The 26,275-nt window shown below is 52.7% G+C and overlaps 2 protein-coding genes across 2 annotated transcripts in view; one reads left to right on the plus strand and one right to left on the minus strand.

The window, feature by feature from the left end:
* Positions 1–4,373, plus strand: part of CNGB3 (cyclic nucleotide gated channel subunit beta 3) — a 62,829-nt gene extending 58,456 nt beyond the window's left edge. Inside the window, exons 14-17 of the mRNA XM_087825593.1 lie at positions 853–971; positions 2,996–3,142; positions 3,363–3,537; positions 4,221–4,373. Coding sequence (XP_087681719.1) covers positions 853–971; positions 2,996–3,142; positions 3,363–3,537; positions 4,221–4,373 — 594 coding nt within the window. The remainder of the gene's footprint in view (positions 1–852; positions 972–2,995; positions 3,143–3,362; positions 3,538–4,220) is intronic.
* Positions 4,374–6,493: 2,120 nt separating this feature from the next.
* On the minus strand, positions 6,494–26,241 carry CPNE3 (copine 3). Its single transcript, XM_087825245.1, has 16 exons — positions 26,192–26,241; positions 22,226–22,365; positions 21,798–21,977; positions 20,788–20,862; positions 19,603–19,674; positions 18,438–18,521; positions 17,708–17,797; positions 14,951–15,049; positions 14,292–14,378; positions 13,628–13,687; positions 13,002–13,135; positions 11,766–11,820; positions 11,638–11,689; positions 10,166–10,299; positions 9,576–9,812; positions 6,494–8,730 (listed from the first exon to the last, which is right to left on the minus strand). The coding sequence occupies exons 2-16, from the start codon at positions 22,355–22,357 to the stop codon at positions 8,617–8,619; spliced, it is 1,605 nt and encodes a 534-aa protein (XP_087681371.1). The 5' UTR covers positions 22,358–22,365; positions 26,192–26,241; the 3' UTR covers positions 6,494–8,616.
* Positions 26,242–26,275: the final 34 nt, after the last annotated feature.

The raw sequence follows: 26,275 nt of genomic DNA on the forward strand, positions 1-26,275 counted from the left end.
GAGGATTAAAAAATAATAAAATAAAATGTAAAAGAAGGTCTTTGTTTAAAAAAATAAGTGAAGGGGGATGTTCTGAGAGAACAGATGCAGGAATTAGGACAAGGCAGGGTAACCACCAGGCGTTGCTGGGATTTCTAAAGTGCTGAGCGAACGCCAGGTGCTGTCGGCAGGAGGCCATGGAAACAGCCCTGACGAGGTGCCTCCACACTGGAAGTTTCGCGTTGACCTGAGAATGAACACACGCCGAACATCCTGCACAGGGACACACCAGGCCTGCCGCCTGCCTGCTCGGCCAGGGGATGAGCCCTGGGCCTTTTCTGCTGCTGCCAACTCTCCTGGGGCTTTGGCCCGCAGCTGGGCCAACCTGTGCCTGCAGTGTCCTCTCTGTGACATGGAAACAGCGGTGCTCACTCTGCCTCCTCAGGAAGGTAATGGGGGAAGAAATGAGAATCCCAGTTTTACAGAGGCTCCAGAGAGGTAGAGTGTGAGACTTTAAATTCAGCCAACAGTTACAATCCAGCAGTAATTCATGTTCAGGACAATAACCCTGGGGTCACAAGACTTCAGGACTTCCCAGGGATTGTTAAATGCTATCTCCCTCGCTCGCTCGCGAGTGGCCGTGTGACAAGCCCTGACTCGGCTCTGGGACACGGCAGACGTCGTCTCAGCCACCGTAGAGCATCAGCTCTCATCCCCGCCCAGTGTCTGTACCCACCTCAGATCTCGAGATGGTTGCTTTTCCATTGATGGTCCTCCCTCCCTCATCTATATTTATTCCCCTAGAAGAGTTTCTGTTCCTTCGTTTGGGTATAACTGTCAAGAATGAAGTTCCTGTTTGTGTTTGTCACACAGGGAGAAATTGGCAAGGAAATGTACATCGTGAAGCAGGGGGAGGTCCAGGTCCTTGGAGGCGCCGATGGTGCTCAAGTTCTGGTCACTCTGAAAGCCGGGACCGTGTTCGGGGAAATCAGGTATCTGCCCTTAGCTTTTCAGAGAGGGCATTTTTCTTGCCAGCTTTGCACCCACAGGGCTGCCTGGGCCCAGGGAGGCTGTGCTTTCTGTTCTGCACAGACATGGCTCCCAGGGGCCCTGGCACCCACATTCAGTGTGTTGGGCATGAGAGTCCCAGCCCTGGGGACAGTGCCCGACCCGCTTAATGCCTGATGAATGGTTATTGAATAAGTAAGTGAACGCGGGGATCGTCCCGCTTCTGCAGACGTACTGAGCATACTCCCTTTGTCCGGAATCTGCGCACGTGGCCTGGTGCCCTTTGCCAGTTTTCATTACCTCTCGAGAACAGCATGGCGAGTTTATCTCTGTAAAATTACTTTGCTTTTCTTTTTTATTTCTCTGAGGTTTATTCCCCAAAGTGAAATAACTAGGTCAAAAGGTAGAAACATTTCAGTAACTCTTGTGATCTACAGGCAGATTATTGTCCAGAGAAATGGAACCGATTCACAGTTCGGCCTGCCGTGCAGAGCTGGTTTTCCCTGTCGCCCCCGACGTGACTTCATTACCCCCATTGGCTTGCATTTTAATAGGTTGTTTTCATTTTCATGTCTCTAAATAGTGCCCAGGAAATAATAGGCCCTCAAAAAATATTTGCTAAATGAATTCATTTCCTGTGGGCCTGTTTCTTTTCATAAACGTGATCACTTACCGCCTGCATTTCTCCCGTGGCCGGCCTCCCGTCTCATCACACAGAGCCAGTTGTTGAGTAGAATTTAGGCTCTGGTGTGTCCTTGTGTGGTTTTAGATGGTCTGGTTTTCATTTAAAGTATTTAAGTTCTGGCTTTTCACTACTTCTGTTGGTCAAATCACCCATTCCGTGGACTTTTTATATTTACTTTGCGTCATTGTGAAAAGGCCAAATATTTTGAAAAATAATTTTAAACCTCTTTTTTCCTGAAGCCTGTGATCTTTTCAGAAAACCACACCACACCAATAATTCTCCTTCTGCCCAACCTCACTTCACTGTGCTGGACACGTGGCAGGCGCCTAGTGATACACGATTGGAGTGAAATTGAAAAGGTCCTTGAGTTTGTGTCTGAGGTGCTGGCAGACAGGAGGAAGTAGACTTGGAGCAGGTCCCGTGTTTCCTGGATGCTGACCGCCAGCCCCACCTGCTTGCCCCCAGCACATGCCCTTTGGGAATCTCTATCTGGGGTGTGAATATTTAGGGATCTCCTTGCTAAGCTACTTTATGAGTGAGGCTTTCCGTTCATGGAATGCCAGAGAAGGGTTTTGTGGATGGGGGAGGGAAAATGTGCTATTTTAAACTTTGCTAAGAGAGTCTGGGCAAAATCCATCTGGCAGGCACTTTCTTCTGTTCAAACACTCATCAAGCATCCAAATGTGAAACCTGTAGGCAAGTTTAATTAAAGCTTGAGAAATCTCAAAATAGCCTGGCATTTAAATATGTTGTTTCTGTTCTGCTCTCTCAGTCTGACAGCACAGGGACACTCTCAGGCCCAAATTAAGCTCCCACGGTCACCTAGCTCTGCCCAGCCACTAGACTACCCCCATCCATAGCACCAAAATGCGAATGAAGTAGGCTCATCCAACCATCAAGTCTTCAAATATTAACATCCAATCTAGAGAAATGGGTCGGAAGATTCATAGGAAGTTGGGTAGATACATGACTGAAGAGATGATTGTGGTGATAGATGATGATAGGTAGGTACTAGAGAGAGAGACTGATTGATAGATACCTACATAGATAGGTAGACAGACAGACAGATAAAAGTTTATTTTGCTTCCTTAAAAAACGAGGTGAAGGCAGAACAGTTCCTGGGAACTGAGACTCCACGTCCTTAATGGGAGGGGAGTCAGGGTGAACCGTGTGGGAGACTGTGGCTGCCGCGTCCATGACTCTGCACAGTCACCAGCAGGGAGCGACCTCTGCAGCAGAGGGAAGGGTACCGTTTGATATTTATGTTTAAAAGGTCCTGGTGGGGGGAGGGAGACTGGCAACAAGCCCTCCTCTCTCCCACAGTCTCCTGGCAGCGACTGGGGGTAACCGCCGGACGGCCAGTGTGGTGGCCCACGGCTTTGCCAACCTTCTCACTCTGGACAAGAAGGCCCTCCGAGAAATCCTGGTGCATCACCCAGATTCAGAGAAGCTCCTCAGGAAGAAAGCCAGGTACAACCTCCAGAGCCCCATAGAAAGGAGTCACTTTTAATCCGTAACATCTAAGAGGAAGACTGTAGGGTGAGGGTGGTGATCGGTCTCGTCCGTGATCCACATGGAACGACACGTGGTGCGCAGCTGTGGGTGGAAACCCAGAGCAGGAGTGATGCTGGTGTGTCTGGGAGGTGTGCCCACAACCCCCTGAGCTCACATGGCCTCTCTCTGCCCACAGAGTGCTTCTCAAGAGGAAGACTCCAGCCACAAGGGCTACCTCGCCAGTGGAAGGACGCGCCTTCCCATTCCCACCAGGACCACAGACACCCAAACTGTACAGGGCGCTCCTAGGAGGCACAGGTAGAGCCGGCCTTGCTCGACTGCGCAGACTGAGGAGAGAGCAGATGGCTCAGGTGAGCAGGGAGGCCATGGGCAGTGATGGGAGGCGCTGGGCCAGGTACACCGGACTGGCTCCCACTTACTCCATTCAGACCTGGGGTGCTTCGGAGGGTTGTAGAGGAAGAGAAGTGAGTTTCTCCCCAAGGCTCTCCCATGAGCTCACGCAAGGGAAAACCACACTTCCTATAGCATTTTTATGGTATTTGGCTAATACATTTTATTAAAAAAATATTTAAAATGTTATCTTCATAAAATAAGTAAGTAAATATTTTAAAAGTGAAGCAAAGAGTCCTGAGCACCTGATTCAGGGAGAGTTTGGACCATCAGGAAGAGAATCCTAAGGGGGGACAGAAACGCAGCCCAGGCCTCAAAGTGCGAGGCAGATGTGGAGCTGAGCCCTGCTCGCAGGCACATCCCCAGCTCAGCCAAAGGACCTCGCATGCAGGGTGGACGGATCTAACACCTCATTAACTGGGTTCAGACCCCCTCTGCCTGATGGCGATCTTAGCCTTCATATCGTCCGTCACGACTGCATGGTGTGTCGTTATGATTTCAATACCAGTTCTCCACTTCCCAGGAAAACTGTGTGCACTCCGGAGGAGGGGACAGAGGACCGGGATGTGGAGATGCAGGAGGATGGCTGGTAGAGGGACCACGAGACAGATCCGGATGCGCAGCAGGCTCTGTCCTTGCCAAGGAATGGCCCCCGTGGGTCAGAAGGGCAGCGTTGCCCAGAGGAGCTGCCCACCACTCGCTCCTCATCAGCGTGGCTCCTGCCAAGACCGAGGCCGAGGCTAAGGCAGGGGACGAGGTGCTGATGGTTGAAGTCAGGGAACAGGCTCCGCAGTAAACGTCTGAGCACCTTAGAGTCACCTAGCTGGTCCCCAAAGACGTCATCCCCCAGATGCTGGCCTCCATTCACTAGGGGGAAGACCTTCCTGGGACCCTGGGAGGCCACAGGCCAACCCGAGCTTTGTTTCTAGGACTCTGGAGCCTGTGATCTTACCTGGTGGTAACAAGATGAAGGAGAAGCCGTCCCTGTTCTCTGCTGTCAGGGCTGCGTGCAGCTGGTGTTTCTCCTGATTGTATGTGGCAGCTCTCCCTCCCCCCCGTTTTCTTGATGATGTTTTTCCCCTTCACTTGGTTGGCTGGGCCTTGGCTCTGACTCACCAGCCTTTTCTCTTAACAGCATGTTTTGAAGTCTGCCTGGCGCTGCTCGTCTCTGTTACAAGCTCCGTGTACGTGCATATGGCCTCCTGTTTGTAGTGGACTGTGATTGAGTTCTGTGTAATAAGCCTACTTCCAGGTCCCAGAAGACTCTGGTTATTGCAGCAGCTCTTTGCCTAGAGAGCTTTGAAAAACTGTATCAGCCAGAACTCCCACCACACCGATGCACCTGGCCAACTGGGGATAATCAATTGCTGTGATACAATGTAGCATTTGGTAGAGGCCCTGATTTTTAATCCAGTGTTAGAGTATCCTAAAAACCTGGTAAGTTTTACAAAAGGTAGGTTCGTGTTTTCAGGGGTTAAGGGAATGCAAAGAAATTGTTAATAATACTTACCTGATACAGGGAGTTTTGTGTAGAAAGAGTGGTTAGAAAAGCCAGAGGAAAAAACAGGAAAAAACCCTGAGCTTGTGAATCTATGCTGCCCCCTTGCACCCTGTAAAGAAATTAAAAGAGTTGCGATTGTGTGCTCTCCGTCATTATTTCTCCTCCCAGCCCTCCTGTTTCAGATACCGTGACCCCATCTCCAGTCTCTCAGACTCAGACTAGGAGTAATCACGCCTCTTCCTTCGTACAGTGTCCCCAAGTCCGTTTTCTTTCTTAGAGCTTCCTAATTATCCTCCTTTTTTGGTTCCAGTACTGACACCTCACTACATATTTTCTGTTCAAATATACATTTGGTTTTCACCTACAGTCTGTGCTAATCAGGAGTCTGCTGTCTCCACCCTTTGCCTTGGGAAAATCCAGTGAGGAAATAGATCCCTGCTGTTCACGTGGTGCTGGGCTCTGTTACGGAAGCAGCCCCAGCAGGTGAAGGTGCTCAGCTTCATGAATATCAATGGTGGGAACCGCTGCTGGTTGGAGAAACTGGATAGAGGGACCAACAACGGGAAGAGGGGACATGCTGGGGATTCAAGAGGCAGGGGTAAGACAGTCCCAGGAGCAACTGTGAGAGACATTCTGAGTCCCCTAACTGTTCTCAGCGCATTCACCAGGTGTGCCACTAACAGGGAGGCCCCATGCGTCCCCGGGGGGAACATCAGTAGCTGAAATCAGATTTGTGACCTCCATAGACACTGATCACACTCAGCACATCTTAATAAATCCATCCCCAGGTCCCATCCTCTCCTCGCTCCTAACAGGCCCAGGCCCAGAGCCCACTCTTAATACTAATTCCAGCTTTGCTTAAAGATGGGAAGTAAGGGGCGGGAGGGGAGACATGGTAAAACATATATTGAGTCAGACCAAAGGTACTTGACATTCATCTTTTAAGTGCCTTCCCCATACACCATAGTAAAATGTGATGTTTTCCTCTGTGAGCTTTATGACTGGCTGCATTTTTCCTGCTACAACTTTGTGACTAGAAGTGATGGTGCAAAGGTCAAGTAAATGTGCACCATTAAGCAACACGACACATTTCTAGGGGAGCCAACTAAACACTGTGTTCTCTTCTAGGCTCTGGGGACACAGCCGTGAACAAAATAAACAGAACCTCTGGTTTCTGGGCACTTACACGTGAGTGTACCAAGGGGACAAGAGGCCACGTAAGTGACCGGTACACAGGGAATCGGGGCAGAAGGTGCTGGGGGAGGAGGAACAGCTTTACATAGGGGGGCAGGAGTGTGGGGTCAGGCTGCCGAGGAACCTGAGATCCACAGGAGGGGCTGCAAGTGCGCCAGGCACACCCCATGGAAAAATAACAACACCCCCCCCAAACTCTTTAAAAAATACATAACAGGTCATCCAATATACTACATTCGCTTTATTTCCAACTTTTCCACTGGTTTTGACAACATTCAGGGAAGAATAGATTGAATGAAACAAGGCACTGCTGTAGCACATCAAGAAATCGCTTGCTCCAGAGGGACTTCACCTGGAAGGTGTGCTCAAGTCAGCTCATTTATTCCTGACTTACACACTGTTGTCAGGGATGGCGCCCAAACAGCACAAAACAGCTCTTGCAGTCACTCTGACCTCTCGCTACACGTTCTGTTCGTCTGAGACCATCAGCCGCAGGTGGGAGAGACGGACTGAAGACAGCTCTTGGGAGACATGTGGATGAAGGGGTGTGGCCGTCCATGGCTTACTTTGTCTTTCAATGCACTCTGAGAACCAGGGGCGCTCGGAGGGTGGCACAGTGGGCAAAGGGGCCATTTAATATAAAACAATATGAAGTCACATGCGATGAGGTGACATGTAGGAACTGTAAGGACTTTATGAAGTAATTTAGAAACTTTAACTGCTTTTATTCAAACTGAAAAACGATATCCACCACCCTAATGTGCTGGGATCACAGTTCTTATGAGAAACAGCAGCTACTGATGAACCTGGTCAAGAAGGAATAAAATAATTTTAAACAGGAAACATTTCTGGTTAAAACCAGAATATGAACTGTGAGAATCTAGTCAGCTGGGCAGTGGGATCAGGGCTGGGAAGGGGCAATGAAGCTGATGAGCTCAGGCCGGGGCTCCCCAGCGCCCCCCGTAGGCGACACCGGTGCTGCAGGAGCTGGCTGGACTTAAGGAGCAAGGAGGAGCCGGGAGTGCATTTAAAAGAAAACTGAAAACCAGCAACATCTGTGTGCTGCTTCCAAGCACAGCTGAGTCAGAACACAGGAAACAGGGCTCCAAACTGCTGGACGGATGGGTCCCCCCCACACATCAGAGAACGGGACAGGAGCCAAGGGCGGTTCCAGGACTGAGCGCTGTCGGCAGGCCCCAGGCACCCCTGAGGAATGTGACCAGCACACAGGCTCAGCACTGAATTCTTACAGGTGACTGGCCACTGTGTGACACGCGGGACTTGGCACACAGGTCCTCGGCAGGGCACCGCGGAGCTGCGCCGATGGTACAATGTTGCTGAGTCACCTGTGCTAACGGGTGAGTATCGGGAGTTCTCACAAAGAAAGCATGTCACGTCCACTGTATCTTAAGACAGAAGCTGGATTTTTTAAAAGTTACAACAAATTTTATGCTTATACAATACATTCTGGGTTAGGACATAGCACATTATTGAAATGGAAAATGAGTTTGATTGTCAGGAGTTTAAAAATCAGACTGAAAATGCTACTTAAAAAAAAGGAGAAAATGTTTAAATGAAAGTGTCAGATGAGTGTTCGGGGCCTTGAAGCAAAGTGAGGAACTGTCCTCAACGAGTGCAGCCGCTGCTGAGGCCGTGGCGCCCGGCCTGGTCCCGCGGCTCCAGCAGAGAGCAGCCTGAGCCACTCACGAGTGCCAGTGACGACGCTCTAGTCACGGGGATTCCAGGACCTGCTCCCGCTGGCACACGCAGACCCCAGGCTCAGGGACAGCGTCCCACAGGCACAGCGAAGTCGGGGCGCAAACGCGCACACCCACTGGCACGAGGCTTTGGTCACTGACTGTATCGTGAGGCCAGGGTGCGCCTGGCTGCTCAGCGCTCTGCAGGAGGCCCGGCCGTGAACTGTGCTGTGTCTACGCTGCCAGGAAGCCTGGGACGATTGACCCCAAGAAGATCCCATGTCAGTGACTCAGGGCTCGCCACCGAGATGCACCTGGGCTTGTTACACACAGCACGCCAGAAATGGCACCATCCCAGCAGGTCCCGTTCTTTCCACAGAGAAATGTTCAAAACTGCGTTTCCATCCCATGGAAGGAAAAGACCACAACAAAGCCGGCCTTCCTCGCCTGAGTGTCCACTCCAGGCGGCCGTACTGCCATCACCAGAAATCAGGGGTCACCGCTGGGCTGATTGGCAAAGACTCACTTAGCACTTTCCTCCAGGAAGAATAAAAGGGGCATCAAGTAGAGAATCGCAGAGAACTGGGTTACACGGTGAAGGCCGGGGCAAGTCCGTGAGGTGACGGGTCCGGGGCAGGGGCAGGACCTCACTTGGTGGCCTCGCGGTTCTTGGGGGGAAGGAGCTTGTAGGTGTTGAAGTAGCCGACCACCTGCTGGGGGATCTCGGCCAGGACACACTGTGCCAGCGCCTCCTTGGGAGCCTGGAGAAGACAATTAATGGCTTCATTGGTGACCATGTCTCACATGAGGACAGGGCCCCACCCCTGGGCCTGCGCATTGTCTCAGGACCAGCCCGAGAGCTGAGGGAGTCTTGACCGCCCACGACCATATCCAGGCTCTTTCTGGCGCCAGTGTTGTGGTGAGCGATGACTTCTTGCTGTTCTTTAACTTTAAACACAGGTGTTTCATTCACTAGGTATCAATCCTTTAAGCCTTTTATTTTGAAATAATTGTAGATTCCCAGGAAGTTGCAGAAATAACAGAGAGAGAGAGGGAGAGAGAGAGAAGGAGAGGGAGAGAGATAGACGGGGGGGGGGGGGAGAGGGGGGCCCTGTGTACCCTTCAGTTCCCTCAGAGGTGACAGCTCCTGTCACAACAGGACCATGTCCAACCAGGACAGTGACACTGTCCAGTGCACAGCCGTTACTGAGTCACTAGCATCACCTGTGCCCCTGTGTGCGTGCGTGCGTGTATGTGTGCCTGGGTTTATGTGTGTGACTATGTGTATGTGTTCCTGTGTTTATACGCATGTGTGCCTGTGTATCTGTGTGCGTGCATGTGTGTGTGCGGGGGTGTGTCTGTGAGCACACACAGTGACTGTCATGGGCAGACCTGTGTAACCACCACCACAACCAGGACACACACCTGTCTCATCACCACAAAGATCCTCATGTGGCCACTTCTTCTCCCACCTTCCCAGGTCACTGGCGCACAACCTGCAGTGAGCCCACCCACCCACCCACCAGGGCTCTTCACAGGGAAGGTTCCCGCATCTGTGGGCACCTGCTCAGCCTTCTGCTGGACGGGGAGGGTGCCCAGTACTCACGTTCTGGAACTGTCTGAAAGGCACGAACTGCACGATGTCTCTGACCGCCGCCTCGCCTGCCGGGGAGCGCAGGGCCCCACCGTCACCGTCCAGGAACTCCATGGCGCTGAAGTCGGCACCGCCCACCCCGACGATGATAATGGACATGGGCAGCTTGGCGGCACTGACGATGGCCTGCCGGGTCTCGTCCAGGTCTGTGATCACGCCGTCCGTGATGATCAGGAGCACGAAGTATTGCTGCCAAAGAGAGAGCAGGTCCCGTGAGCAGCTGGAGCCCCGACAACACTGGCAGCTTGATGAGTTGCTAGCCTGCCTCTCGTGCAATTTCCTCGCCAGTCCCCACTCAGGACACCCCCTACTCAGGGTCTGGGATCTCTGATGACAAGGGAATTTGCTGACGGAAACGCTGCCGGTTCATTAAAAGTGCAACAGACCACAAAATAGGGGAGCACAAACCCACGGGAGTGAGACGTGGAAATGCAAAGATCAAGCTCCCAGCAGGCACAGGGACAGGACAGTCATGTCACAGACAGATGGCAGCCCAGGGGCAGGACCGCCCGCACCTCCCCGCCCAGCGACCAAGCACTCACAGAAGCTGTCTGCTGCTGTGTGGCTGCGGCAGCAAACCTGGCCACGTGGTTGATGATGGGGGAGAAATTCGTGGGCCCATAGAGTTTTATCTGAGGCAGGCAGGCCCGATATGCCTCCACAATGCCCTGGATCCCTGGACAGAAAGAGCGGCATTGAAAATTCTCAGGTGCACAGGCTGGTTCATTACCCACCACCTGGCTGGTGTAATTACACACATCAGGGGTCAGTGCCTTAAACCGTCAGAGGTCGGTGTTAGGAGCTCCTCCATTTCTACCAGCTCAGCTCACTCTCCAGGTCAGTGTACAAACTACTAATTAAATTCTTCACAAATGTCAAAGCCGTCAGTCCCTGCATTGGAACTGAGTCACGCCCGGTCCTTTGTGTCAAGGGAACGAGTGAGATGTGGTATTTCTGGGCAAATAAATTCGGTGATTAATTAGGAAGAGGGATTTGACTTCCCTGCCTTAAAATAAGGCTGTCTTTCTCCTGCACAGTGTCTTCTTTGTCTGAGACCGACGGGCTCTTTCCCAGTCTGTGGCTAGACCTAGGAAACTTGCCCCGATGGCAGCCAGAGGAGCCTCTTGCTCAGAGGAGGTGCACTTCGAGACGAATTGCCTCTTCAATCATCCACATTCACTGGCAACCCGTGAAAACCAAGCACAGGTTCCAAAACTGCTCCCCTTTTCCAGTAAGCATGAAACGACACCCATGTCCAGTGGCCGGGGATGGAAAGGTCGCCCCAGCCGCTGACATGTACAGGAGCCCCACTCAGTGGGAAGCATGTCCCAGAAAAGGGAGGAAACCCCAAGAGACTCTCCCAGCACCATGTCCACCTGCTTCTACCATGTGGACGAGGTGGGATGGGCTCTGCTGTTAAAACCCACACGTTCCCAGTCAGGAGGCCCCACCACAGAAACTCAGCCTGTGGTCTCCAGTCTGATGCCTCTGCCCCCCCCCCCGGACTTGACACTTCAGGTGAAGGCTCAGTGGGGTGGAGGAAGAGGCACCTGGGTACGTGACGTGTTGGGGAAGCGTGAACCTCAACGTTGGCCCTGCCTTCCCGCCAGAGGGAAGCTGCGCCTGGAGCCACCCCCACCCGAGGGAGACTGCGTCCACGTGCGTTGACGCTGGACACATGCCGTGTGGAGTGCCCACTCCTCCGAGGGGGACTTTGGGAGACCACGGCCTGACTACTCATTTCGCTGAGAGTTCACTCTAAAATCAACTTGTACATGAAAGGGATACGGACCTTCTCATCAACTGAGTCTCAAGGCAGAGAATTCCTTTGTCCTGTTAAAAACCCTTTAAGGCGGAAGATAGAAGCCCAGATCTTCCCTACCACAGGGGTGATGGCACCACACTCCCCACCCGCTGGGAGCCTCTCCCACTCTCTGAGACGGAGGGTAAGTATGTCACAGGGAACCAGAGAGGGATGCAGGCTGTGAGCTGGCGATGCCCATGTGTCACTCACCATTGCAGTGGGGGTTGGATGGGTTGAAGTTCATGGGAAACTCATGCGAGACCTGAAGAGAGGAAACGGGGCAGGTGAGGCTGGTTTGCGTCCCCAGGAGGTGGATCTTTAAGACAGGCCCCTCTTACCTGCCACTGAGGAGGGATCTGTGCTCCAAACCCAAATGCTGGGAACATCTTATCACTACAGAGAAAATTTCAAAGAGTAAAAGGTCATTTCTTTCAAAATGGAGCTTTACCTTTACTCATAATAGGACCAGTATGAGCTTTTTTTTAAAATTTTAAATCTTAAGAAAATATAAAGATAAAAGATTACCCATAATAACCAGAGGAAAAATATGTCACTATATGGCAGTTCTCCTTCTAAATATTTTATGTGCTCGATCCGAGAATTGCTGTGACTTGTTTGGCTTCCATCTGGTGAGCTCCTCCATCTCCTCCTTTGTCAGCCACTCCCGGGGACTGTCTGAGCACCACCCTGCGAGCTCTTACCCTGCGCACAGGCCCCATTAGGACTGTGTGACTGAAATTTTCAATTTACTTCTAGCTGTTTTCAATGGAAACACTTAGACGCTTTGTTATTAAACTTGCCTGTGGGTATATTTTCACTCAGGATTATGTAACCAAGTGTCCTATAAGTGACCTTTTACTGTTTTTATAGGTTCTGCCTTAAACTCGAGGCTGGTCCTGAGGCTGCCACCTTTGCTTCGGGTTTGTTTGCATTTGACCGGAAAAGTCACCTCTTTAAACGCTGTGACAGGTTAATGAAAAGCTGTATCAGTAAGTGAGGGCTTTTATCATCCAGTAACAGGTAAAAGGAAGTGGAATTTTATGCTGGGCCCTAACAGATCCAAACAAAATATTGCAAACTCACTTTTTTCCCTATTGTTTAGCAAACCTCCAAAAGGACTTATTTAAATCTATTTTAAATCTACCCACTGAGAATCCATTCAAAATACATTATAGCAATTGGGTCACGTTATCCTTGAACACTTGTCACAGTCACCATAAGATGATTTTACAATGACTGCCTAGGAAACAGGTGTATTAGAAACAGTGTCCAGGTGTGTACACAAGGTGTCCTCTGGACTCAGCCACAGGTACTCCAGGTAACTTCTCCCCGTGAGCAGACCCCATGGAAACCAGGCCCAAGAACAAGAGCTGCCGGCCACACAGAGCTCGCGGTACAGGGCGCGGAGCACAGAGCACGGCGTCGGTGCCACAGACTGGGGCCGGGCCAAAGGTAAACACTAAGACTGCCCCAAGGAGAAAGACGGGTCAGACAAGACATTTCAGCAGCTTGACCAGAGAACACACAGGAGACAGAACCCGTCCCCTGAGGAGTGAGGAAAACGTGATACGCACGCATCGTAGTCCTGAACGACCAGCCCCACGGACCAGATGGCAGTCAAGTACTCGTTCACGCCATTGGGGCTGATGTAATGAAGGGAGTCGGGGGACCGCGGGTCCCCGTTGGAGCCAGTGAAGTCCACGCCCACCTGCAGGCGACAATCGCAGCCCTTACCCCAGGAGCAGGAGGACGCTACCCTGTTGCCCAGGACAGCGGCAGGAGAAGGGACACGAGCCTTCATCCTGCAGCCTGCCCTAGCTCGCTCTGTGTCCCCACAAATGCCCTAGACCACAAGTGTTTCCAGTCAAATCATCTGAGCCTCAGCAGGAGCTGGCCTGCATCCCATCTACTAGACAGACGCCTAAATTGTGCATCGCTGCACCATGACTTCAGGCCAGGGCTCGCTTCTCTATGTGTGTTTGGTGGATGCTTTTATTACTGAAATTACTACAGGGCAATCGCTGCTTTGTACTCATCTGCTTTCTGCAGAAGGAACAGACCTTACTGACCCGGGACAGCCTCAGGCTGCACACCAGCACCTGTCTAAGGAGACCACACACGGTGTAAACTTCACCCCCACGTCAGCGTTACAGGGAGAGAAGGGCAGCTGCCCATGACATGAAAGCTCAGCGTCACTCACGGTGAAGTTCAGCTGACATCCGCCCATCACGTAGTCGAGGAAGGTGCACTCCACTGTGATCTGAAAGCAAAGGGCGGCGGTTACAGCACAGGCTCTCCCGCTGCTCAGCAGACAGGGCTCCCTGAAAACACGCCCACACTTCATGGCTGAGCAGAACATGAGCTGAACATGCGGAGCCGCCCTGCACCTGCCCACATGCCCCGCGTCTGAAAGATTCTACCCTGAAGTAATTACAGCGACGTTCAGGTTAGAGTAATGATGACCAAAGCTGAAATGCCCTCGCTTCACGTCTTACGAAACTAATAAGGACCCTAACATGCCGAGAGCCTTACTAAGCATCATAATCGAGATTTTTAAAACCCACTTGTTTGTTGTAGGAATCTCCTGGATCTCCCTCCACTTGTGACATCACTCCCACCAGCGCAGTGGGCGATGCCTCAGGGCCTCGCGCCTGGCGCGGTAATGGGAGGTTAACCGTAGGAACCGCCGTCAAGCCTGGAGGCCGAGCTGCTCGAAAGGCTCTGCCATTTCCTACTCTGTGCTTCCCCTAAGGGGCCAGCGCCTGTGGTCCCAGCTGCCCCGACGCAGGCGTGTGCGACGTCTCCGCAGGACAGGGAACTGGGATCCGACCATGTTGCCCGAAAGGCCGCCAGGGCCAGCTGACCTCACACTGCTTCACGCTGACGACACCCGAGTTCTTGTAGCTCTTCTTCCGCTGCCTCTTCTTCTCATTGACGCACTCGAATTCCACCTGCGGGAGAGACAGCCCCTCACTACGCGCTCAGATTCCACCTGTGGGACAGACAGGCCCTCACTACGCCCTCAGATTCCACCTGCGGGACAGACAGCCCCTCACCACGCGCTCAGATTCCACCTGCGGGACAGACAGCCCCTCACCACGCGCTCAGATTCCACCTGCGGGAGGAGATAATGTCCGTCCTCGCTAGTGACACTAGAAATGCCAGTGGGAATTTAAACAGATGACTGTTCTCCTGGAATCAAGCCACACAGTTCAAACCTCGGTGTCTGTCCAGTGCTTTGGACGTTAATTACTATGACCAACGACGTGCCATATGCTTAAAAACAAAGGGTTTTCCGTCAAACCATGAATGTTGTCTGTAGCCAAGAAACCCAAACCTCTGAGTGTTCGTGTAAATTCACTCCCCAAGATGAGTTCTGGATCATCTGGTTACTAAACAAATACTGTCCTCAGGTTTCTGAGTGTTGTGTAGTACAGAGTGAAACCGTGGTGAAGGGAGGAAATGGGAAATCGCTGTGTGGCCAAACTTTGTAGAGTTTTCAGACAGTAGAGCTGCGACTCACAGGTGAGGTCCGGGAGGCCTCGCTCAGCTTCGCCATGGTGGTCTGAAACGTCCCAATGAGGTCATGTGACCCGTCGCTATCGTAGTCGTAGCACTCTACCTAGAACCAAGTATGACAGAAACACAAGAGTCAGCACAACTGTGTTAAAACAGGACTGGCTGAAACCAGTGGGACTTAGCAGGAAGCACCTTTCCATCTGAGTAGGTGAAATGTTTAGTGTGCAGTCCTCCCTGGAGACAGGAGCTGCTTCCTGGAGGAGTGAGGCAGACCCCTCCGACCCACGCCACCCATGGGTGGTGCCAACATGGCAGTGATAAGGCTGGAATGTCCTCAGATACAGTTTGGAGAAGATGATGTAAAGACTGTGTCTCTTTTCAAGAGCTCAAAAACTAGGACTATGGTCTGCTTTGAACAACAGTACCCACAGTGTCACATGCACATATGCACCTGTGCACATGTATGTATGTATGAGAATGCACACACCACACACACATGCACACGTATACATGTGAGAATGCACACACCACACCACACCACAGCACACCCACTAGGCATTCCCATTTGAGGCAGGGGCAGCATGCACGATCATTTCTCATTCGCGGATGTTATGAAAATAATAGTCCATGCCGGAGAGGTCACACTGCACGTTCACACGTTCACATGGCAGAGAAACTGCCGAGGATCAACTCCATCCCCTGCTCTCTAACTCTCAAAACCCCTCTAAGCAATTTCCAAACACCAAGAGAATCACAGATGTATGATGTTCTGATACTGCAGAGAAATACAGTGACGATGTGGCAAAGCAAGTCGTGTGTCATTAAAACAAAATGAGAAACTTTTAAAGATGGAAGGCATTCATCAGAGTAGCTCAGGAAATCAGTTTACTTACTATAGTAAAATAGCCCTGTGTGCAAGCCACTGTGTGCAGGAAAAGTTTAAAAACATTGTTTCATTGTTAACATTATTACAAGCAATCAAACAGCCCTGTGCACAAGCCACTGTGCAGGAAAAGTTTAAAACACGGTTGCATTGTTAACATTATTACAATCGAGCAATTTTGATTTAGGCATGTTTTTCTCAGCCTCTTTTGCTCTCGGGTCTAATGAAGCTTCAACTTACGACTTTCAATGTGAAAAGCAAAAGCTCTAGATTTAGTATAACAATAAAAAGTAAACATTTTTTGAATTTTTATGAATCTATTTGAGCCAAACTGACGACATATGCCAAGGAACAAGATCTTAAATGCTCTCCAAAGTCATTTTTAAAGCTACTTTTCTATGATTTATTTTGTATAGTATGTGCCTCAATGGTATGTGGATTATTTTGCATTAAAGCCAACTGAGACCTGTGGCCTCAAGAAAAACTTACGCTTCCCCTTAACTACCTAGAAGAGTTTAAATGAGGAGCCTCACGCACGGTAAGCGTTATCACCACAAATGAGGTTACCTGTCTCTAGGGCAGGGCAGACCAATGGTCACTCGACACCTGCTCTCCCTGCAAGGACCTTCTGAAGCCCCCACGGGTCTCACGCTGTCCCTGCTCAGAAGGTCTTCTAGACCTCAGTTTCCCTTTGTGTCTCTAACTAGGTCGTGTAGTAGGGGTTCCCTACATAGGTATGTAATTAAATTTGGCCAGTTTCTCTTGTTAAGTTTTCTTGTGTCTATGTGAATGTTAGACAAGCCCAAGGAACCTTGAGGGGAGAGGAAAGCTTGTCCCCCCGGCGCCCAGAACCTGTGTTTTCACTGCTGTGGAATATCACACACTCACAGTGATATTAACTTTAAAGTTCTCCACAAACTAAGGACAAATTGATGGATCTAAGAAATGAAGCGCTTTTCAATAATAGCAACTTTACTGTGTCTAACCTTTATAAGACTTTCCATTTTCACTAATTTAATCCTCACTTTTTTTTGCAGTATAAACATTATTTTCTCTGTTATATAATGAAGGTGACAGATGACGTGCCCAGGGTCCCTTAGCTGCTTAAAGGGCAGAGTCAAGCCCGGACTGTGGTCTGGCTCTAATTCCCACTCTTGTCCCAGGCCATCGACCTCCCTGTGTTCCCCACATTCCTTACAAAAAACAAGACAAGGACCCATCTGTTTGCTGATGTCGGGATATAAGAAAAGGCTTCTACCTGGACTCTTACGTCTAGTGTAAAAATATCTGTATAATAATATATATTTTTGATAAGTTGCTATAAATAAGGACATTTTTAAAAGTTCTTAGACATCTGCTGTGGCTCCCTGGTGCCACTCTGCTCTCTGACCCTCTGCAACTCAGGTCGCCCACAGGTCCTCAGTGACCACGCTCTGCTCTGGAAACAGGTGGCGGACACGCCATCGCCCTTCACTCTGCGCAGTGCTGTGGCAGGAGGAAGCACTGGGCTCTCAGTTAAAGCAACATCTGCCTTTTTCTGCCAGGGACACACCACAGACAAAGGGGAGTTAAAGGTTCCTATTTGCAGAGCAAAAGAATCTTTTTAAAGGAAGAAAAATTTAAATTGGACAGTTTATTTTTAAAAATAAAGAGTAAAATAAAAATCCCAATGTATGATTCAGCATTAGGTGAACCATCGGTCAACCATGGAATCTTCACACTCTTTACCCACCAGGGACACCTCCATGCCAGTCGTCTCCCCAGATGGGAACAGAGTGGGATCCTGTGGGTCCCTGTCATTCCACTCTCCTTACGTACCATCTAATCAATCGATCTTATAAAAGAGGCGCGTCTGTCTGTCTGTATAATTTCACTTACCTTAATAGTCTTATCCATATCTCCGTAGCACAGGGAGTTAAGGGAGATTTTAAAGGGCCTCCAAACAGGATTCAGGTTGTTTTTAATAACCTGTAAAAACGGAGATGCAGAGAGGAGTTAGGAAATCACTGGGTTCATTCGCACTCTGCTCTTGCCCTTCCTAGGTTCTCGTTGTGCTCTGACCGACTGTCCTCCACCGGTCCAGCTGGTCAGCTTTCCCACTGAAAACCAGCTGGTTCAGTACATACAACTGCTACATGAATGTGACAGACTGTCAGCTGTGACACACGCCGAGGAAAGAGAACTACCTGGGAAGTCACCCACCCACTCAAGGCACCCTTAGAAACTAGACTGTTGACTGTGTTGGAAACGAATTTCCAGTGTGGGGCACAGAGGACTCAAATATGGAATAAGGGAGCCTGAGAAGCACCTTGGGGACAGGTGTGCAACTCCGCGCGTGTGAGAGAGGACACGGGCTCAGACCAGATGTATAGCGTGCAGGGCATACACCTCAGTGTTCTTTACAGGGTTTTAAATTCTTCAAACTACAAACTTCACTGACAATCAAGCAGGGCAGCACCTCATTATAAGCAAAAATCAGCAGGTTGCCTCTGGCTACGTATGTCTGAACTCAGATTGATATTTTTATAGAAACATGATTTTTAAAAAAATCAGATCACGACAATCCCAAAGGAAACCCCTACCCGGCTTTCCAAGTTGAGATGCTCACCTCTGTCCGATGGACCATGAGCCAGTTTCCGTCGGACGTCTGCTTGTGGAATTCCAGGTAAGGATCCGACTTTCCAAACAGATCCTACATCAGAGGAGAAGCAGCTGTTCTTGAAACCGTTCGTTCCCTGCCTAGTGTGTGCTGGCAACACCCGAACTTGCCGACACCGCCCAGGAGAGCTGTGCCGACAATCCTGAAAATGCTCCGTGGATCACACCCTCGCTGCTCAGAGAGCAAATGGCTTTAAAACAGTGATCAATGCGACAGTAACCAACAAACACATCCTGGGCTGTGTTCATTACTGACCCTGCTCATTCCCACAGCGCTGGGCAGTTTCATGGAAGCAACATGCCAGCACCCGCCGTGCCAGCTCTCGAGGGAGCAGCGATGGGATGGACTCAGAGGGGTGAAAGGTTTGCTAAGATGGTATGTCTGTCGACGGAGCTGAGTCTTAACTCCATACCTATCCTTCTGAGTCCAATCTCACACGCGAGGGAGCAGAGGTGAGTATGAATTACCTCATGAGTGTAAAGTCCATCTTTTCCTCTGGGATTCCCCAGAGCACTCTACATGGTGCTCAGCACACTGCATGCTCAGAACCGCCCTTCCCGCCACCCTCAACTCAGAGAGCAACTCAGTGCATGCGCGCACACACAGACACACACTCACACAGACGCGCACCCACACAGACACACACACAGACGCACACACACACAGACGCGCACACACACACCCAGACACGCACCCACACAGACGCGCACACCCACACCCACACAGACACACACTCACACAGACGCACACACACACAGACACACACACAGACGCGCACACACACACCCAGACACGCACCCACAGACGCACAAACACACAGACACACACTCACACATACGCACACACACACAGACACACACTCACACATACACTCACACAGACGCGCACCCAGACGCACACACACGCAGACACACACCCACACACACAGACGCGCGCACACACACATACACAGACACTCATAAACAGACGCACACACATAGGAAAGCAGGGTCTGGGAGGCACCATCCCTGCACTGCTGGGTTGGATGAGGGGCCCACATGAACTGTGTTTTTTTCTCAGAGAGAAACGGGGGTGGGGAGGCCAACCAGATGTCCATCGAATCCGCTCCCCACACCTTGTTATCCAGCTTTCTTGCTTCCATTTCGAACAGGACTACTCTGTTGTCCTTAATTTCTTCCGCTGAGATCTACGAGCAGAGAGAAGAGTGTCAGGGATCCCGATTTGCTTGGGAGGCGCCCGTAGTGCCTACGTTCCATGTTCATACACACAAACCCTAATGTGCTTGATAACCACACGGTACAGCTGGGGGATTTGTCATCATAGCTTCACCGCCTACAACAGACATTTCCCCAAAGCTGCTGAATCTGTGTCATGCACCTTCCTTTACAGATGCTGTTGCCCCAACTGGACCCTCCCGATTCCAGAGAAAAGCCAACGCCCTGGAGAGTGTCACGTTGGCTGAAGCTCCCTGAACCCCGAGACATGTAAGTCACACCTAGAGAACACTATGAACTGAAATCACTGGTTCTCCCCCAATTTCACTGAGTTATTCTGCTCACAAACAAACCCCAGGATGTCAGGGCCCCAGGAACAGTAAATGTAACCAGGGGCGGTGTGCTCTGGGCCATGAAAGTCAACCCCCCGACATACAGAACATGCTCGAGCTTTAGGAAGTTTAAACTGGAGAGAAACAGCTGCTTGGGAAGAGAGTTTCACGGCAGCAATGGCCCTGAAAGGAGGCTCCCAGGGGCCCTCCTTCCATCGGCAGCTAAGGTCAGAAACCATTGCTCGGGAGAGACGGCCTGGCACAGCCCAGAAGGTGAGACCATGAAGAGCGTGGCGCTGCGCAAGGTGGGCTCTGTCTACTGCAGGGTGAGGCATATTCGCCGGCCCGGGGCTGGCAGCCAGCGCCGGACGTCCTGCTGGGAGGACAGGCATGGGAGGAGGTCCTGGCCCTGTCACAGTGAGAGACCCACTGGGGAAAAACCGTCCTGGGAAGTGTCTGCCGTGCTGTGGGGACAACTCTGCTTTGCAGAGAGCCCGGTGGACCCATTCGGGTGAGGCCGCTTCCCTCTGGGGGACGCATGCTCCCCAGGGGCAGGGGCATCAGGAGGCCTGACCCTGTGGACAACTCAGAAACGCAAGGGGTTGGGTGTGTGTCCTCCTCGTTGGCACGCACAGCACGCACGTGCCCGGGACCGCTGCCCAGCAGGGTGGGACGCGAGGCGGCTCTGGGCGCCCGGCGGGACAGGCCTGGTGCCCCCGCGGACCCGAGGGGCGGAAGGCGGCGCCTGCTGACCGTGATGCTGCCCTTGCCCGCGGGCCTGCCGTTCTTCAGCACCAGCGGCCGGGTCAGCTTCTTGCTGGAGACGATCTGTTAAAAGCAGAGAGTGATGCAAAGAGCTTTTCCACTTGGTCTTGTGAGTTTTAAACTACATGGTTTTGGAAAAAAAGACTGAGGATAAAGTCCACTTAAAAAGTCATGAGAACTGGAAGCGTCCGTTCTGCAAGGACGTAGTGGCTCTGAAGTGTAGGGCACGTCTGCAGCCCCCTGGAAACCATTCCCAAGGAGCCGGCCCTGGGAGGCGCGGCCTCCCCCACCCCTCGCTCCCTCACAGCTGCTTCAAAGCCAGCTTCCGTGTGGCGGGGAGGGGCCGGGTCTCATGCCGCCGAATCGCGGGCCAGGCCTCGGGACGTGCCACAGACGGGATTCAGTGTCAGCTGACACCTTACGTCAACGTTCGACCCTCACAAGATACCGCTTTGGTTAAATCATACAGTGGACCCCGGCACTCTCTCCCCATCAGCTGTAGTCTCTCAAACCCATCTCAATGTTAGCTATATTGGCTTTTTCCCCAAAAATAAATACTTTAAGTTCCCTTTCATACTATTTATCGAAGTTTTAGAAAACTGACCAGTTCCACATTGCCACTGAGACACAGAAGCACCGTGATCTCCAAATATTTCAGCGCCGAGAAATGAACTGAAAGGACAGACCTGAGCAATTGTGTCACCCACCGAGAAAACGGCTCCTCCCAAGAGCTGCCCGTTCTGTACACACGGTCGTGACCTCTCCTGAGCAGTCAGACTGAGCCCACGGACACACCCCCACCCTGACCAGACTTGCCCTGCACCGGAAAGACAGACGTAACTAGGCAACGATGATAAAGAGGTGAAGGCCCAGGGGGCCGCAGGAGAGCACCCAGGGGGCACAGGAGGGGCCCCACAGACTAAATTTAAAAAAACAAAACAAAGGCCCAATCCTTGGGTGTCAGTTCAGACCCAGCCCAGCCAGCCGCGCCCACTCACCTGTCCGAGGGTGCACTCGCACTCCCCCAGGAAGTCGTCGTCACTCAGCTCGAGGGTTTTGTTGTCGATGTCATAAACCCCAAATCTCAGTTTCTGAACCACTTCGAAGTAGTAATCGATAATAAAGGTCTTTGAGAAGGAGGGACTCAGGCAGTTCTTAATCCTCTCGGTGCGCTCCACCTGCACCCACCCCCAAAACAAAGGCTTCTTCAGGTCAAGGGCGGGCCTGCCCCGCCTCCCGTGTGCTGCAGCGCACTCCGCCTGGGCCCGGCCGCTAAGGAAGGTCCCGTGTGTGAAAGCCTCCAGCCAAGGGCAAGCCTGCCCCAAACTGTGCCGAGGCGAGGGCTTTACTATTTGGGACATTTTAAAACTCTTCAGGTCCTCAAAGAACAACCCAGCCCGCTTCCGACCTACAGGGTCAGCATTACCTCGTACCACTGCTGGCCGCTCGTGCTCAGAAACAGCACGCACAGGGGGTCCGACTTGGATCCGATGTCCTTGTCCAGGAGGTTGGCGCAGGAAACGTTCAGCTCCACCTTGGTCACGCACTGGGCGGCCATCTCTCCAGCTGCGAGGAAACCAGGGAGGTGAGAGCGGGGCCACCGAGACGGGGCCTCGAGAAGCCCATGGCCCCCAACGAGGGCGCGGAGCTCCCAGGACAGCCGTGGGAACAGAGCCGCGAGGGACCATGAGGACCTCGTGGAGCAGGACTGGCCCTCCGGCAGGCGGCGGTGCTGCCACCCAGTCTTCAGTTGTCACTCGTGTGAGGACGGAGCTCACTCACTGGGTGGTGGTGTCTAAGGCGGCAACTGAGACGCATTCACCGTCTTTCATGTCACTAACTGCTACCACTCAGGAAAAGCCCAAGTAGCACTGACTACAAGACAAAACACGTTAAACTACAACCCAGAACAGGGGCCGCAGGAGTCGCTGCAGAAGTGCTGGTGCCCGATTGCTCCTGATTTTAACGCTGAGAAGTGTGTCCGGCTCCACCCGTCCTTATCGCCACAAAGTGAGCCATGAACCAAGGCCCTTCCTTGGTTTCTCCAGAAAAACCCTAAATACATGGATCTGCTCTGACTCACAGCAGGCCACTGAGTTCACTTCACAAGCGCTTCAGGTGGCTCTGCCTCTCCAGTCCCCAGCTACCGTGTGCACGGCAGGAGCCTCCCAGCTGTTTCCCAGCCTGTCGAATGAGTTCACCGGGGGCACCGCGGGCGCTGGTAGCAGGGTCAGGTGCCGTGACAGCATCTCAGGACTGCCTCCCCTTATTGCCACGCTTCTGGCAAAGTCAGCTACCAGGGACCCACCTGCCCAGTGAGTCATCTTTTACCAGAACCTGCCTTGATGAAAATCAGAGCTGCATCCTCCAGAAGAAAATTCTGGCTGTTCAGCTGAAAAATGTTAAAACGACAAGGCCTCGGTAGAGCTGCAGCCAGCTGTCCCTCAGGCAGGCTGGACGTGGGTCACAGGAAGGCCCGTCTGCCTGGGACACGAGCCCCTTGGGCTCATCATTCCTGTCCCCAGCACTGGAAGGATTTCTCTCCTTCTGGAATCTCCCAGAGATTGGACCAGAAATCAGATTTTCTCACCCGCCTGTTACCGGGCTTTGCCCAACTTGAACGCCTGGCTCCTTCCTCTTCTTGGCAGCCCATGTATTTAACTGGGCAAGACGGCATTTCCCATTTGTCACTACCTGCCTCTCTCTAGTCCTGATGAGCAACGAATTGAAAATTCTCTCACCTCAAAGCTGCGGCAGCTATGACAACTTTGCTCTCAAGGCTCAGAGGTGTCTGCATTGCCCGAGATGTTTATACGTTTCCCGATTTCAGGAATATTCCTTGTTTGGGTGTGTGGCCCTCCATCTCAGCTGTCTGTGACATCTGGCTAACCCCTGGGTGCTTCCTGGTCAAGAGCAGCTGACTAGGACTATTCATCCACCCGGCGTTCTACATGTACCCACAGACGGCCTACTGTGCCAGGCAATCTGCTGAGGTTCTGGGGGCAGGGAACCAACCAGACAGACATCCCTGCCCTCATGTGGCCACACTGCAGGGAGACAGTCAGTAAAAGTAGCATGTATGCAGGTGGCAGGACATGCTAAAGAGGAAAATACAGCCGGGAGGGGAGCATGACGTCCTGAAGGCTCGTGGGCAATTTTAAACATTTATCAACTTATTTTGACAATAGCATCAGGAAGTACAGGACTTGTTTTGATTTTCGCTTCCTGACCCCTAAAGAGATGAAAATGTGCGTGGACAAGTTCCTCTCTAGGGTGGCAAGGATCTATTTGAACATGTGCTATCAATCACCTGAGTCCAGAGGCCTGGTCAGCTAACCTCAGAAAACAGCAGGGGCCGATGACAGTGCATCTTACAGCCACCCTGTTGCTTCGGTAATTGTCACAGGAACCAGACACAATATATCCGCTTGGTAAGCGGACATTTCAAAATGATTTGCGAAAGTGAACATGCAGTGTTTCCTTCTATTTTTCATGGGGAAACTGCATTCACATGCTGTCCAGCTAAATTATATTGGTAACTTTGACCATTACGCTGGCTAAGTTTAATGTCTTTTTTCAAATTATGACTGCATACTGGTAAGCTGTGTGTGTTAAAAGAATGAACAGACTCTCAGCCCCTCCAGGAGAATCCCAACACCACCCTCCACGCCTGCCAGCTTCTTTAGATACATTTAAACAGGATAATCATTATCAGAACGTTATCAAAATGGCCCGGCCGGCCGTGGCTCAGCGGCTGAGTGTCAACCTAGGACCCAGGAGATAGAGGTTCAATTCCCAGTCAGGGCACATGCCTGGGTTGGGGCCCGATCTCCAATGATTCTCTCATCATTGGTGTTTCTGTCTCTCTCTCCCCCTCTCCTTTTTTCTCTCTGAAATCAATATAGATTAAAAAAAAAATTATCGAAATGTGTACGTGATGTCTGCTTTTGGTGATCATGCCAGAAACAGACACTGCAGTGAAACGGACTCTGCGGTGCTTTCCTTTTAGGGGCTAATTTGAATCGCCTCAGCCAGTCTCTCAACAAACCTGTCAGCACGTGTCTTTGGGCTGGTTTGGACTTTGACCCGATTAGCAGTCCTTCCCAGACAGGTAAGGAGGAGAAGGGAAGACAGGTGGCAGGAAGCTGGCTGCAGGGGAGGCCACAGCGGGCGCGCTGACCGAACCCCACGCTTGGGGGCGGCTCCAAAGATCCGCCTGAAAGTTCCTGCCTCCACGCGCGGGTGGCTCACTGCCAGCCCTTGAAGGTCAGAAGGCTGGTTGGTTGTATTTTACATCCAACGTTCACCTTCTTCGTTTTGCTGACTTTCTAGCATCAGAAATCTAGACTGAAGGGAGTTTTGCAACAGAAAACTCTTCGCTGCAGCAGAGCGCACAGCGGGTCTGAAGCTGCGGGACCGGGCCGGTGGGCGCCGCGCGGGGGAGCTGGGCTCCCGGGCTCCGACCCGCCGCCGGCTCGGAGGGAGGGAGGGGCGGGACCCTCGGGCTTCCCGGCTGGACGTTAGGGGCTGAGGGGCACTGTCTGCAGTGGTCAGTCACGGGTGAAATCAGGAGGCGCGTCCAGTCATGAAGCAGCCGTGGAAAAGCGAAGGCCCCACGTGTCCGCGCCCTGGTGCCTCCCGTCCCGGTCCCCGACCCCGTCCCCGCCTTGGGGGTGGATCTGGGAAACCCCGGAACAGCAGGCCCCGCGCCCGCCGGGCGCCTCGGCGTGTCCAGCCCCGGAGACCGGCCCCTGGACTGTTTCAGGCCCGAGTGAAATGTTTCCAATTCACCAGCCAGAAGCAACTGTCTTTTAAAAAATTCTCCAAAAGGCAAAATCGCGGCCCTGGGCACCACCGACGGCTGGTGCGGGGGCGGTGACCGCCCTTCCTCTCCGTGCCCGCGGGCTGCGCGCTGCCGTCGCGCCCCGGGTCTTCCCGGCCACCCCGCGGCCCACGAGCGCTCGGGCCCCGTTACCGGGGGGAGCGGCCCCCAGAGGCGACCGGCCCGCCAAGGGCGCAGCCAGCGCGCCCGGCACAGGCCGAGGCCTCGCCGCCCGTCCCGTCCCGTCCCGTCCGGGGAGCGGTTCTCCGGAGCCCGCCGTCCCGCAGGCCGCCTCCCACCACGTCGGCGACGGCATCGCGCCCCTCGGGGGGCACCGGGGCGGCCGCGCGGGAGACGGCCCGGCCGCGGATCGAGGGCGCGCGGGAGGGAGCGGTGCGGGCCCGGGGCCGGGGGGGCCGCGCTTCCTCCCCGCCCAGCGCGCAGGCCCCGCACCGCCCGCGTCCCCCGGCGCCCCCAGCCGCGCGGCCCGGGCCCTCCCAGCGCCGGGCGCCCGCCCTGCGCCCCCCGCCCCCCGCCCCGGGGCCGCCGCGGCGCGCAGGCCGCGCTCACCTGGTCTCGGCGTCCGCGCGGGGCGGCGGGTCCGCAGTCGGCGGCCGCGGCGTCACCGGAACCAGGCAGGTGGGGCCGGGCGGG

This window comes from Miniopterus natalensis, chromosome 16, assembly GCF_054644295.1.
Source record: "Miniopterus natalensis isolate mMinNat1 chromosome 16, mMinNat1.hap1, whole genome shotgun sequence".
In the NCBI taxonomy this organism is placed as follows: Eukaryota; Metazoa; Chordata; class Mammalia; order Chiroptera; family Miniopteridae; genus Miniopterus; species Miniopterus natalensis.